The following is a 15,479-nucleotide window of genomic DNA, read 5'->3' as shown; positions in this document are numbered from 1 at the left end:
CTGAGATGTTTGCGTGTCGCCTGCATCAGTATGCAGTACGTTGCCCGTTCTGTCGGTCTTCCCAGAGGCGTTACAGTGGATGGGAGCAGAAATCCGGGAGAACCTCAGTCACTTTGCGGCACAGCTTCTCCCTCCGCTCGTCCTTCTCTCTTTCCTTGCGCAGCAAACATGGAAGTTGCCTCCAGGCCAGGAAACATTGCCGCAGCACTCGTCTGATATGCAGGCAGATGGAGGGACAGACGGGAACAGAGCAAGTGAGCAATAACAAAATGGATTAAAGGGACCTCTAGCATGACAACAGCTAATAAGTTCTCACATGTAACTCTGTGCGAGTATATCATAATTAAAATAGCCAGGAAAAGAAGAATCTAAGCAGTATCTTGTCTGTGTAAATTCTGGCTTGCTACTTTAACAGATTTATGGCATGAACAGCAGCATGTTAGCATGCTGGCTCTAGGATTTAGGGAGACCATACAAGCACAGATGGTTTTATATAAGACCGCTATATCACAATTACCCCCCAGATTTATTGACTTTTGGGTATCTACAAAGGCTATTATTGCAGAAACGTGGCCCGTTTAGGAGCGCTACACACTGAGCTACAAAAGCATCCCAACAGACTCCATTAATCATGATATGAAAAGACATTTGCAGCTAACAGCTGCAAATGTAGATATGGTTGATTTATGTGTTTCTGTGAAAATATTTTATAAAATAGATATGAGTTGGTGCACCGGAGTCAAGGAGATGGTGGTATAAATTTTCTGTCTAATGAAGAGGAAGTTACACTGGAAAAGGAAGATGGAAAAAAAAGATGCACTTCATATTTCATATTGGTGAATATCCAGAAACTGCTTCTGCAATGTGTATTATAGAATTACCATCTACACAACTTCCTAGTAAATCTATTTTTTCAGGGCTACTTGAGGTCTTGAGAGTCTCTTATTGAAAATGCCTAGAGGTCAAATGAATGTTTACATCTTCAAAGGCTTGCAGGCCCTGTCCTTTCTCTAAGAGCTGCAAAGACTGTTCTGATTCAGCAGTTTAACTTGTAATTAAAGTTCTTTCAAGTTGTTAAATATAATAACACCCACTTGGCTGGTTATATTACTGTGAACATATGGCAAAGTCAGGGGTAGCAGACCTCTCATTATGCTCCAGAGCCAGCTCCTGATGCTCCCACTCCACCAGCCTCTCCTGAGTCACGTGGTCCAGCAGCGCCAGCAGAAACCTCCTCAGAGTGCGTGTGCGATAGAAGCGCTCGGCTCGCTCTTCCTGAATTATCTGTATGTCTCTCATCTGGAATGAAAAACACTTGCTTACAAATAGGAATACAGTAAAAGTGAACAAAAATTATAAGATGAGATGCACAGTGCTGTGAAAAAGTATTTTTCCTTTTCTTGATTTCTTAGTTTTTTTGGTATTCATCACACTTACATGTTTCAAATCATCAAATATCATCTTGATGCATTGTGAAAAGGTTATTTTTCCATAAACCTAAAAACTGATTGTGCCACCTTTAGCAGCCACATTGAAGGCTGACCAGCCAGTTTAAGGTCACGCCAAAGCATCGCAGTCTGATTTGAGGCCAGAGTGTGATTAAGCCGCCCCAACAGCTTTATTTTTTATTTCTTTTTTAGCCATTCAGAGGTGGACTTGCTGGTGTGCTTTGGATCATTGTCCTACTGAATAACCTAAGTGCTCTTGAGCTTCAGGACAGAAAGTGATGGCCATAAATTCTCCTTCAGGATTTTCTGGTAGAGAGCAGAATTCATGGTTCTATCGATTATGGCAAATCGCCCATGTCCTGAAGTATTAAAGCAGCCTCGACACTGTTGGTATGGTGTTGGTGTTCTTTTTATGAAGTGCTGTATTAGTTTTTATTACTAAAAAAGTAATAAAAGTAATAAAAACTAATACAGGGGGGGGAAGCAAGAAGGTCCTGATTTCAATTCCACCATCAGGGTCTTTCCGTGTGGAGTCGGCATGTTCTCCCCGAGTTTGTGTGGGTTCTCTACAGGTACTCCAGCTTCCTCCCACAGTCCAAAGACATGCATTTAGTGGGATTAGGTTAAGTGGTAACTATAAATTGCCCATAGGTGTGAATCTGAGTGCGAATGGCTGTCTGTTTCTATGTGTTAGCACTGTGAAAGACTGCTGACCTGTCCAGGGTGTGCCATGACATGACCTCTGTAATGAGTCAATCACCTCTTGGAGTCTACTTGACTTTGCCAGACAGGTTCTGTTTTGGTGATTTCTCGATTGAATAGGTCGGGTAATTAGACAACTGAATTATGAAACTGAACTCAGCTTTTCCAAAAATTGCTCTTATTATTTTTTTTCCGCATAGGGCCAGGTATTTAAAAAATGCATTTAGTATTTATCCATCCATCCATCCATCCATTCGCTTCCGCTTATCCTTTTCAGGGTCGCGGGGGGCGCTGGAGCCTATCCCAGCTGTCATAGGGCGAGAGGCAGGGTACACCCTGGACAGGTCGCCAGTCTGTCACAGGGCCAACACACAGGGACAGACAACCATTCGCACTCACATTCACTCGCACATTCACACAATGGCAATTTGGATTTTCCAATTAACCTATCCCCTCAAGCTGCATGTCTTTGGACGGTGGGAGGAAGCCGGAGTACCCGGAGGGAACCCACGCAAACACGGGGAGAACATGCAAACTCCACACAGAAAGACCCCGGCCTGATGGTGGAATTGAACTCAGGACCTTCTTGCTGTGCGGCAACAGTGCTAACCACCGTGCCACCGTGCTGCCCCAAATAACTGATTAAATTTAGTATTTAATCAGTTATTTTTGTCTAATGTTAATTTTTTTTGACCTGAAACATGTAAGTGTGAAAAATATTTTTTAAAAAACACTAAGAAATCAGGATATAAAAGATGGTTGAAAAACTAAAGGAAAATCTAATATAAGTGTTGGTTGTCTCCTTATTTGATGTTTTTCTGATAGTGTGGGTGGTGACTGGGGAGCTGGTGACTCAGAAGGTCACAGCAGATGATTTCCATTATTTTCATACTCATCAAGCTGATCAGTGACCCATATCACCCTGTGGATGGTTTATTATCAACTGGGAGAGAGGTCACATGAACACAGGAATGTCTCGTGGTAGGAAAGAACTTTGTTTTGATTTGCATTGATCCCTCTCGTGTACCCAAGTCATGCCAGCAAACACAGACAGCAAAACAGAGGCACAGGGCTGGCTTCTTTCCTTTAACCTGTCACTCATACAGACTGGAAAAATGAAAATATGACTGAGCAGGTAGAAGAGGAGATTAGGAAAAAGATATTTCTTTTAGTCAGCCCCGGATGGCGTCTGTATGTGTGGAGGTGTATACGCACCCTTTTCCAGCAGGTTAAGCTCCTCCGAAGCAAAAAGTGCTGGTGCAGTTGGTCAGCACAAGCTTCTTTGTCAGACACAGACTCTCTTGCTGATTGCTGCCAGCCTAATGTGCACTGCCTCAGGAGGATGAAAGTGTGATGACACTCAGCCAGCTGGCAGGGAATGAAAAAGAGGGGGGGAAAAGCACCAGTGTGCACTCGTGAATGTAAACTCAATCATATGTGCCAGGTAGAAAAGCCATGTACTCGCATCCAAACAGAGAGGTTTTATAACAAGCTCTGAAACATGAATACAAAAGATTTTCTGTGTTCATTTGTTAAGCTTTGCTAAGACAGGAACATTTGGAGGATGAAATAGTGATGATGTCAAGGGAGTGCTGCTAGAAAGCTTTTGTTTGGACGTATTCCTTCTGCACTTTCACGTCCAAAGTGTGTCGTAGATTTGCCTTTGGCTCGGTTTTTGAGTGACAATAATTTATTTTTTAAAAAACCAGAGCAGTTTGTGTATTGCTCACAATTGTCAGTTATTGTGTACATTGCTCACAATTGCCACTTTAACACATTAATGGTGTTAAAGTCAAACAAATGTTTTTAGTTTACTCCTCACAGCCAGAAATACAATAGTACTTGCTGGCTCCCTGTGTCGCTGTAGACTGACAGCTGAAATGGACAGGACAGGTGATTTACCTCCACACTGGCTTGTCTGAGCTGAATGAGGCGTTTCCATGGCGCCAGGCCCCGCCGCAGCAACAAGGTTCTGCAGTGGTGTTGGCGGGCCAGTGCCATCAGCTCCCGTTGCCTTTTCAGTTGTCTCTGTTTCTCCTCTTCTCTCTGTGCAGAAACACAAAGCGAGATTATTTTTAATATTCTGCAGGGAGTCACATGAGAGAACCGCTTCTTGTACTCAGACCCACGAAGTTCCGCTTTTTTGCGGACATCCATAAAATATGAAGTACACCTCACCTCTCTTTCCAGCCTTTTCTCCTCCCGACGTCTTTCTGCTGCTTTGCGTTTCTCCTCCTCCTCCTCCCTCAGCCTGAGCTCTTCACCGGCTTTCATCTGAGCCTGAAAGTTGTGTTTGCCATTAAATTTGGATGTGTTTTTTTTAACGACAGCTGTTTTGGAGGTCCCAAAATGAAAATGGTAAGAGGTCTGCACTTATGGAGTGCATTTTAACCTTAGCTGGCTTCTACTGCTTTACTATCGGTTTCTCATTCACCTATTCACACACACACCCGGCTTCACGTCTTTCCTGAGATCAGTTACAAACAATGAGGGGCAGGGAATCAAACCACCAACCCATGGGAAATCAGAGCCACCACTTGAACCACAGCTGCTGCTGCTGCAAAAAAAACCCCACGTTTCCCCAGAAAACGACCTTTCAACTTACCAGCTTTTCTTCTTCTTTCTTCCTCTTGAGTTCTTCAATTTCCTTCCTTCGCTCTGCTCGCTGACGTGCTCGGGCCTCCATGGCTTCAGAGAGACGGAGGGAAAGTGAGCGGATGACAAGCTTTTCTTCTGTGCAGTCCAGTGATTGGTCATGTACACGTTTCTTTCTTAGACTTTTCATTCTGAACACGAACACATCGGCCCAAATGTAAACTGCTCACAAGTGTGACTCGGAGTCACTTAATTTCCTGAATAAAAGAGCTACAGCAGTGCTTCACCACATCTTTGGGAGATGGAAATGAACTTTCTGTGCATGTGTGAACGTGCAAGTTCCCCTGCACAATGAGCTACTTTTAATACTGACCTGTGGTGAGTGGATGGGGGCATGTCTGCAGCGTGACAGCTTTGCTTGAAGGTGCACTCTGACTGTCAGGTTCTCCAGTCCCTCTCGGTGCCCTGCAACAGAAACAAAGGCCTGTCAGAAGTCTGTCTGATACTGTTCCTGGCAAGTGTTACTCAGAAAGGTAATGACCAAAGCCAAACTTGACTGACATACATTAGATTGTCTGTAAATCTGTAAATGAACTCCAATGTGCCGAGCTTTCTTCTGTTACTGTATACACTGCTTGGAGAGTGTATTCCCCCTGTAGCAGTCATAAACTTTTTCTTTCCTTTTACTCATTCTAAAGTTTAAACATCATCTGTTTCTTTTATCTTCTCCTCCATGATTTATATTAATAACAAAAGCTGTTATCGGGTAACAGATTGTACCGCAGTGCATCTTCATCTATATTATGGAAACCGTAATTATCTATACCATAGTACCAAACTAATTATTGGTTCCTTTTAACTTTACCTAATGAGGTGTTCACACAAATAAACCTTTCCACTTGTTCTGCCATTAGTCTGCGCCGAGGAAAGAGAAGTGAACAAACAGTGATTACTCATCTTGAGAGGTTTCAGAGCTGTTAACAAATTCGGAGTGTGTGGAGTTAGTCTTACACAAGGCTGAGTGTGAAGCCAGGTTAAAAATAGTATGTGAAACAATTTAGTATACGGGATCAACCTAAACAGCACAGGCTCTAAATCTCTAAGCCTGAGGAACCAACCAAACATGGTTTCATTTCAACATCTGTCACACGAACATTTCCAAGTTTAAATAATGCACAGTGAAAGGTCATCCCTCCTTGGCTTCATCCAAACTGCACATGCAGGCTGTGACAAATATCTCTCAGTGGGCTCCGTCCTTCTTCATGTGGACCCGTTCCACAGCTGATTCATGAGAAAGCACAGCAGTACATTTGTATACACATTTACAAGCTACAGGTGGGCATGGTGGTGCAGTGTGTCTTCATACCAAGCAGGTTCTGGCTTTGAACCTTCAGCTCAGCTTGGGCCTTTTTGTGTGGAGTTTGTAAGTTGTATGTTTGTACAGGATTTTTAAGCATGAACGGATTGTTCAATGACGGTCCAGCATGTCACGATGCTCAGAATCTGCCTTTGCAAAGCTCACAGCTTTCACTGCACCTGAGCCAAATGTCTTTTCCTGCAGGGGGTCTTCAGGAGGGGACACCAGTTTCCCTGTTTATGAAGCAGCACTGGAGCTTATATACATCCAGTTCATCTGGGCTTTTTCCACCTTGCTTTGGGTTCCTAATCAGATTTTAAAGTTGTGACACCAGTTTAGCTTACTTGGATGAGCAGGCAGTCATAAGCTGAAAGGCTCAATCCAGTGTCCCGCATTCGAGTCTCAACCAGGACTCTTTGTTGCGTGTCCTTCCCCCAATCTCTATCCTATTTACATGTCTAGTCTTCACTGTTCTATCAAATAAAGTCCAGAAAAGCCCGCTCTCCCCCTCAAAACGGTTATACCCCTAGAAAAAACACCACATTCCTACACCACATTAAGGTCGAAAGAAGCCAGTGAGGTGGTTTGGGCAGTGACCAGGATCGTCTCCAGCACACCTCCACCTGACGCTTTTGTAGGGCACAACCAACAACGAGGACACCTTTTGTTAGACCCTGAACTCGCTGCAAAACTATATTTTTCAGCTGGCCTGAGAGTACCTCGGGCTTCACAAGGAAAAAGCGAAACAGGAAATGTAAATCTGGAACTATAAATGAGAAGAAGTTATAAAGGATGGACGGACACTAAGCATACTCATTATTCAAAACTTTGCAAAAGTTACACTTTGCTTTAATTTGTTATGAAATTAGAAACATTTGGCATCAGCAGACTGGATAGACTAACAAAAGACAGAAACTAAAAGCATTTATTAATGACTTAATTATTTATAACTTAATAGCACAAACTGACAGCCCAGAAGTTGCTTTTTGGCTTATAATGGACCTGCAGAGCATTAGTTAATTATTTATCATTCAGTGAAAAAGCCAATAATTGTAGCTTTAAATCCTTTATAAAAGGTGCCTTATGGCAGGGTGGAACTATAAAAACTGCTGATGACACAGGGTTGGCTGTTTGGTGTCACAAACAAATAAACACTCAGTTTAATACGTATTACTTATAAAATGATTCACACTAATCTAGAGCTAACCGGTTCATACGATATGCACTGAACATACCTCTCCACCTTGGTGTCAATATTGCGAGTCTTTGGTCTCAAGCCTCCAAGCATTGTTGACTGGGTAACTTTTGCAGCTCTCTCCATTTCCAGCCTCAAGCCCCTCATGTTCTGCTCCTGCTTCAGCCGGGTAATTTGCTCTTGCTGCTCTTTCAGCAGCTTCCTCTGTTGTGCGATGATCTGCTTCTGGGCAGCATGTCTGTTTTCAAACCTGCTGCCTGGTGATACCAATACCGAACGGGTGCAGGCACCACCCTCCTCCTCTTTCTGCCATGCCCTGTGGAGCTCAGCAGCTGTGGGTGCTGCATGGCGTCGGGTCACCTGCCACGGTTGAGAGGGCCGGGCTGCAGTAATCATAGGGTTCTTTTCCTGAGGTAGTGCAGAGGTCTCGGGGGCTAAAGTGTCAGAGCTGTAGCGATCTTCCTGAGGAGAATAGAAAAGAGAAGGTGGGATTTTACATAGAAGCTAGGTTCACATAGAGCCTAAGGCGACAACACAGATGCAGTAAAAGTTTCTCTTGGTCTCTCAAGGCTGCTCAAACTTTACTAAGACTTTGTCCTTTTAGAATTCTGATACATTAACAGAAAAAGTCTCTGATAGGTAAGGATGGGTACCGGTATCCGGTGCCATGATGGCACCGGTTCTGACATAAACGGTAGTAACCAGACCGAAAAGCAGCGCACATTTCGGTGCTTTATTTCTGTGCTTTTTTTTCCTGAGCTGTGATACACTTTCTAGCCAATTATTTTACATTTCTGAGGATAGTAGACAGGTCCAGGTACGTAGGTTCTTTTAGAGCAGAGCTACAGATTAAAAATGCCCAAGGCGAAGCGGTCAAAAGTCTGGCTGTACTTCACAGCAAAAGATGCAAACTCAGCAGCCTGCAACAAGTGCTTTAAGGTGATACTGTGATACTGTCAAAGGAGGTAACATTATAGTTCTTCATTCTCTATTGTTGATATTTGTCTTTCTTTATTTCTTAGTGTTTACGCGTTTGGTTTATTTCCTTACCCTTACGGGTTGCTTTCGTTTTATTTCGTGCCGTTAGTCCTGTGCTCCTGCACTAAAGGTTTTTGGGTTCATCCGGGGTTTAGCTCAATAGCCTTCTGTTTATGTTCAACGTTCCTGGTGTTTATTATGATTCTGTGCCTTTAGTCCCTTTTGTGTTTCTATTCTGTCCCTCCAGTGTTCTCAGTGTTTCTCTCTTTGTCAAGTTCCTGCCTCCCACATAGCCGACTGTGACAATTACATCACTTTCCTTTATAAGAGAGTCACGATAGAGACAGATAGTAAACACGAGGAAAGAAAACATCATCAAAACAACTCTCTGCTGTAAAGGTTAAACCAGCCAACGCATCTCATGTGTTTCTCCAGCATTTCTTCCATCAGGTCTCTGCCCTCCTGTTCATCATCCCTGCTCTCTAAAGAGTTGTAAATATTTCAAAACCTTCTTTGGCTGAAGGGCTGAGTAAAGGTCAGGTTATTTCATGCAAAGAGGAACGTTAAAAGGGAAATTTTTTCATTCAGTTAAGCTCCGAAACTCAGTAATTGCCTCTGTAATTAGGCTTTCAGCACCGCCTATCAAAGCTGATGTTTTAGTCATGATTTCACTCGCTGTAATATTTTTCAGATTGTGTTCAGTGGGAATCATTAATGAAGAGAGTGCACCGTTGCTGATGACATGAGGATTTGTGAGTCTCACCTTCTCTGTGGTCCGGTTTGGTGCCTCCGGTGGGGCCATTATTGGCCGATAAGCCAGACTTTCTGTGGCCTTGAGTTTGCCTGCTGATGCAGCACTGATTAGAGCAGCCATCTTTTGTTTGATTTCCTGCTGCCGGGCCAAAAGCTCACGTTGTTCCTTCTCCGTCCGACACCATAGCTGCCACTCATTCAGACATCGCCGTAGCAACCGCCTTCGGTCACTTTCAGCAGCCAGCTGGCACTGTCTGGAGGAGGATACGGATGTGATCATATTTCTTGCCCTCAATTACTGCTGGGTCACTGCACCCTGGATATAAATGCTTCTCAGTCAATGAGTGACCTGTTGAGATACTCTCAATTAATAGTTTGATTTTAGATTTTGGTAGAAGGGGAGGGCATCGATGATACAATAAGAGCTACTTTAATGTTAACAATCTCTGGTTCTTGCCTGCTTTCGGTTCGCAGTGCTTCCTCTGTTCTTGCCACCTCGTGCTGCTTTCGTTCTGCCCACATCACTGCTCGCCACGCCCGCCATGCTTTTAGCTGCCTCTTCCAGTCATAGAGAGCCTTGGCCTTACCCATACGTAGCCTTTGGTCCAGCACGACTGAATACCACCCAGAGAAATGCCTTTGCAGACACTAAACCATATACACAAATTCATGCGAAACATAAATTCACATATATAGTAGCAACCTACAGTTGTGGTCAGAAGTTTATGAACAGTCATCATGGGCATAAATGTCATAGTAATTTTGGGCTTTTAATGATTCCTTGAACTGTCCTCCTCCTTCAATATTCCATCCACTTTGTGTAATGTACCAGTGACACTGGCAGCAAAGTAGTCTCAGAGCATGATGCTACTGCCACCATGCTCGACAGCTGGTACAGTGTTGTTAGGTTTGTTATTGGGGCCAACCAGCCTAATCTTTGCCTTGTCTGACCATAAAAGCTTTCTCCAGGCCAAGACACTGGCATTCCAGCACTTTCCAGTTCAGAGCAGGCTTGAGACTTGGTGGTCTCTGAATATCCTAACCAATTTCCTCTTATTTGAGGGTGACAGTTTGGGTCTTATTTCAGAAACTGGGGACACATCTGAATAACTTGTACGTATGTGCAACTGTATGAACTGATCTTGAAATCTGCAGTTGTTTAGAAATGGTTCCAAGTGACCTTTGCCAATTTATGTAAATATATTTTCTTCTTAGATTTTTCCTGAGTTCCTTGGCCAGTATTGGCCAGTTCAGTGAGTGTTGTCAAACAAATCCTTTTTACTCTGTGAAAAAGAAACTACCAGTTGTAGCCAATTATTATCACTAATGGAAAGTTAATAGGCTTTGGTCTTGTCAAGTTTACCAATCAAAATGTCTGCTGTACAGTCAATCCACCAAGACCAGTTCAAAGGAATCAGTGAAAGCCCAATACTACCATGACATTCACTCCCATGACGAGTGTATGCAAACTTCTTAACACAACTGAATCTACAGTATTTACACAAACATACTTAGCTTCCAGGTACCAACCTTAAGGTTGTTAATGTGAACCTTTCTTTGAATCATTTGTTCTTGATACAGTCGCTTAGCGTCCTCATGCTGTTGTTTAATGAGAGGTGTTGGAGCTGAATGGAGGTTTCTGGCTGTGATCTGCACTTCTGCTCTTCCTCTCTCTCTGTACATTAATATATAAAACATAATGGCAATTTTCTTTATGTGGCACATTTCATTATACATAAACCTAATGTGCATAACACAGAAGATACAAACATAAAAACCTGTGTGCCTTAAGGCACCCCGTGTAAATTTAAGAAATGGTACTGGTATGCTAAATATCACACTATAGTTTGCATCCAAACATTATGCCCCATTTGACCTCTGACCTCAAGAAAGCACTGTCATGAATGAGATACTGTAGTATCATTTTATGTAATAAGGTCAAATCTCATGTCCAAATCAATATCCAAATAAACATCCATGGTGCTGCCCTTATCTGATTTTGACTGCAATACAAACTTCTTAAAGTATATTTAAAAAGAACAAATAAAGCAAAAATGAATATATACAAAATATAACACCATTCCTCTAAAGGGGCTTCATGTTGTTTATGAAAAGGTCAGAAATAACTGAAAGATGCATGGACACCTGTCCAAGAAGATATCAGACTTCGTGCCTGTACATGGAGTGATCACTTTCTTACATGGATAGTTGCACACAAAAGGCCCAATCTGAGCCACACAGACCCAGACTACTAATCAACAACAACCTGTTCAATACTCAAACCTCTAAGTTCCATATAACCCTTATTATATTTTTGGTTTCTGTACAAATACCTGAAACACTAATGGTGTTGCTATATAGGCTAATGTTTGGCTACTATATGTTTTATAGTAGCCAAACATTAGCCTTGCCAGCTAACATGAGACTGTTAGCACAATGATGCTAATTGGGATAAAATCTTCTATTTTTTGTGGTACTTTTTCTTAGTTTCATATATTGTGTCATTTTGTAGTTCATAGAGAATGTGTGGTCTCTTTCTAAACACTTCACCTCCCATAATCCTTCAAGTCTCAGCTCTCTTGTTAATTCCTTAAATGGCTTTTTAGTTTGTCAGTATTATTAACTGTAGACAAAAAAATCATTAATATGATATAGTGACAGCATCGCAGATATATGTTGTGACACTTGCTGACTGCTGTCCACGAGGAATATTTAAAGTTATGACACATTTCCTGTGGTAAAGAAAGGCCTTACACTCATAGTGAGAGCATGATTTACAACGCAGCTTTATCTTTGCTCACCAGACTGATATGGCTGATCACAGCTCTCCTTGTCAACAGGTTACCACTAATCCATTCTCTCCACCAGGAAGGAAGGTGAAGCAAACCAGATCACAAACAATGTGATCTGCTGGGTGATAAATCGGCTTGTTGTAATCTTTTCCTACCTCTGTCGAACAGTCTGTTCCAGGCCTCTCCTCTCTTCCATCTGCCGCCTCAGCCTCACCATCTCCTGCCTCACCATCTCCTCCTGCCTGCGTTTCTCCTGCCTTTTCCTCATCTCCTCCTCTTGTTCCCTCTTCTTCGCCTCCTCTCTGGCAGCTCGTAGGACATCCCTCTCTCTCTGCTGCCTCTGTCTCTCAGCCTCCCGTTGGGCCCTGTTTTCTCGCACCTGCATTGGAATTGAGCAGCATTTTGTACAATTGCAAACATCACACGAACACACGTCATTCCAGATGATTTGCTCAGCGACATGCATCACAACAGCAACAGCCAAACCTTCAGCATTCGCATCTCTTGATACGGACTACCTGTTGGTGTCGGGCTTCCATGGTAACGATCGGGTCTCTAAATCTTTTTCTGGTTTGATGAGCATCAAGTGCCAAATCCTCCATCATCCTGGAGTCCAACAGCTCCTGCTCCATGAGGTCTTGTAGGAAGCCTTTGACAGCTGACTGCTCTTCTTCCTCGACAAGGCAGTTATAAAGTTCTAAGTATTTTTGGAAAAGAAATATGACAACTGAAGTACTTGTAAAAGACTGTACTTCACATTATTGATGACCATTTTTCAACATTTCGAGCTTTAATATTAATTTCCTTCTATCTTGGAAACCAGTGCTTTTAATTCCTTGCACAATACTTGTAAGATTAATGGTGTGATGCCCAAGTCAGGCAACATTTTGTCCAATGGTACTGTAATGCAGACTGAAATAGTACTGTGCAAAAGTCTTCAGCCACCTTTATATTTTCTTTATATTTTGCAGGAAATGTGAATTAATTTATCATAAAATGTGCATGCAGTATAAAATGCAAAAACAGTTTGTACAATCCTAATGAACTGAATGCTTGAAAGTCAATATTTGGTACGAACACCTTGATTCGTCAACACAGCCTGAACTCTGTTAGGCAGTTTTCTTCTAATTTCTTAAAGTAGTGTTCAGGAATAGCTCTCCGGGTTTCTTAAAAGACATTCAGAGCTCTTCTTTAGATGCTGGCTACCTTTTCTTCTGTTCTCTGTCAAGATGATCTCACACTGCCTCAATAATGTTGAGATCCATGCTCTGGGAAGGCCAATCCATGACTGACAATGTTCCATCGTGTGTTTTTCTTGTTGCCGGTCAAATGCATTCCAGATGGCGTTGCAATGGTGGATCAAAATTTGATCCTATTTTTCTGAGGTCATAATTCCATCGATTTTTACAAGACCCCTAACACCACTGGTAAAATACAGCCCCAAATCATGACAGAACATAAAACATGTTTAACACATAAATGTTGCACCTCTCTCCTGACCTACTCCATATATTTTGATGATTTGAACCAAAATTTTCAAACTTGGAATCATCACTCCATCAAACCTGTTGCCACTGATTTTCAGTCCAGTTCTAGTGTACTTTGATATACGTTTATATAGAAAAACATTGAGACCTGGAGAACTATTGGTCACTTTAAAAAACTACAAGAAAGTATGGTTCTTTGGAAGCTTAATAATAAAAATAAATGAGCGGTGGCCTGAGGCCTTTGCACAGTACTGCATACTGATTGTTTTGAATACTCTTATAAAGCCTAGCAGTCAGAGGCCATTTGAAGCAATATAAAACCCACACTGAATTTTGAATGAGCCTTTCATAATCATGAGTAAATCTTCTAGAGGTCACTGTTTCTTTAAAGGTGTTCTGTACCGCCTCGTCCATCAGGGCCACAGGTCTAATGGAGAAGGTCTTAATAAATAATGAGTTTTGGGTTATCTCATCAGGTAATATTTTATACCATCAAAGTTGTTGTAGTTTAAAGCAGCAGGCACAGCACTAGCTGATGCAGCTGTGCCTGTCCTCTCAGCAGAGCACATCAGGTCATCTTCATCCTCCAACTCCAACTCCAGCCGCAGCTTATTACTCAGCCAGTCACCTAAAAGGGCCTGAGCTGCAACAAACAACAGGCCATATATCATCATCCCTCTTGCTGTACTCTATGTGGTTATATAGATAGCATTTCTACACAGACAGGTTATTTATTATTATTTATTATAAGGCACCTACCTTCACTGTAAGCCTCATCATGATCTCTCAGCTGTTCAGTGCTTTGCAATGGTACAGCTAGGCTGCTGATTCCTGAATGAGGTTTTTTGTGTGAGAAGACTTCCGACACAGCAAACTCTGAGGCCATCTCCACTCGCTGAGGTCAGGGAAAGGACACACACATGCAAAGCTGAAGTTAACAATTTCGTCACACAATTCCCAAACCCCCAAAGACATTCAACTCAATAATAAATAAAAAATATATATAACTGAGCACACACATTTCTTACCTTCTTCCACTGATCAATATCACCTTTCTTTACGTGAATCTGAAAGAAAGATTAGTGTAAGCTAATATTCTCTGTAAGAAACACCAAAGAGCTCTCACACACAAAAAAATGCTGGCCTCATGGTCACCTTTGAGTGCTTAAAAATGCTTAGACAGGCTCAGAGACACTTTGAGCTGCGGTGGCAGTCTGCAAATTGGAGGCTGAGCCAAGGGCCTTAAGTCTGCGGATTATTTCACAGAAAAGCTTAGCCACTGCTTCAAATCAGCAGGTTAGTTCGAAATCATTTCTCACACGTCCAAAAGTCTGTGCCATTGCTAGCTTGCCTGCAAGCATGTGAGTATCAGAGATAGGGCCGGGTGACATTTCTGAACGGGCCCCTGACATGAGCCACGAGTTTATACACGGTAATAACACAGATGTGCTTTTCCTTCTTTATTATTCAAAGAGCATTTAGCCAAATTATTTCCCTCTCTCAGGGATATTACTGGGGAAAACAGATGCAGTATAGCGTTCAGTTTAGCACAGTCTATGAATTTACACGAATCCAAAGACTAGACTTACCTTGTTTGCCGAGCCAACTCTTCTCCACCTAAACAGGTCAGAATTGTGACCTGGAAATGCCATAATCACCTGATACAGCACTGCACCTTAATATGATGTAATCCCAGTTATCACGTTGGTGTCTTTTCTTTACTAAAATTGTGCGCGAAGCGCAACAGTCAACGTTTTTCAATTTCTATCGTCAAAATATGCTTAAACGTTATTAGAAAAAGTGCTCGAAAACCTAAAAGTGGTAAGCATAACTCTCGTCGAGTTACTGTTATGGTGGATTCTGGGTAATGGAGTAAATTGGCTTTCTTTTTTGGATGACTGTTCCACAAATTAAGATTTTCAGGACTACGTTTCCCACAAGACTGTAGCTGGGGGTTCAGCGTCTTGGGTCACCATAGCAACTTTGATAGGTCCTTCAGTGAGAACTGAAATTCATTAAAAGAATAATGATAACGAACATGTATTAATAAAGTAGTTAAATACTTTGCTTCTAATTAAAGTCTTTCAACAAATTAATGTAAAATGTTTAATTATTAGAATGTTTAATTCAATTTTTAAAAAAATATAATTATAATTTAAAGAGCTTTTCCTA

General features: G+C 42.0%; 1 protein-coding gene across 2 annotated transcripts; it reads right to left on the bottom strand.

The window, feature by feature from the left end:
- Positions 1–69: 69 nt before the first annotated feature.
- On the bottom strand, positions 70–15,252 carry ccdc191 (coiled-coil domain containing 191). 2 transcript variants are annotated; one of them, XM_082546079.1, is made up of 17 exons: positions 14,897–15,252; positions 14,336–14,374; positions 14,067–14,202; positions 13,798–13,950; positions 12,336–12,517; positions 11,976–12,199; positions 10,559–10,703; positions 9,486–9,676; positions 9,039–9,282; positions 7,338–7,759; positions 5,119–5,210; positions 4,756–4,838; positions 4,329–4,430; positions 4,053–4,196; positions 3,366–3,518; positions 1,145–1,299; positions 70–212 (listed from the first exon to the last, which is right to left on the bottom strand). In XM_082546079.1, exons 1-17 carry the CDS (start codon positions 14,957–14,959, stop codon positions 71–73), a joined length of 2,670 nt encoding a protein of 889 aa, XP_082402205.1. In that variant the 5' UTR covers positions 14,960–15,252; the 3' UTR covers position 70. The 2 variants fall into 2 exon arrangements, with proteins under 2 accessions (XP_082402205.1, XP_082402206.1); XM_082546080.1 differs by having other exon boundaries at positions 12,339–12,517.
- Between the last annotated feature and the right edge of the window lie 227 nt (positions 15,253–15,479).

The sequence above is a fragment of the Aulonocara stuartgranti genome, assembly GCF_965226115.1.
Source record: "Aulonocara stuartgranti genome assembly, chromosome: 9".
Classification (NCBI taxonomy): Eukaryota; Metazoa; Chordata; class Actinopteri; order Cichliformes; family Cichlidae; genus Aulonocara; species Aulonocara stuartgranti.
This window is presented reverse-complemented; position numbering and strand designations above follow the sequence as displayed.

Bases quoted from the DNA above. Each gene is read 5' to 3' on its own strand.
- ccdc191 (XM_082546079.1), bottom strand. From the start codon at position 14,959: ATGGCATTTCCAGGTCACAATTCTGACCTGTTTAGGTGGAGAAGAGTT. The intron at 5,211-7,337 runs GTATGTTCAGTG...TTTCTGTTGCAG, and splicing joins ATTGACACCAAGGTGGAGAG to GGCACCGAGAGGGACTGGAG. The intron at 4,197-4,328 runs GTGAGGTGTACT...GTTTCTGCACAG, and splicing joins AGAAAAGGCTGGAAAGAGAG to AGAGAAGAGGAGAAACAGAG.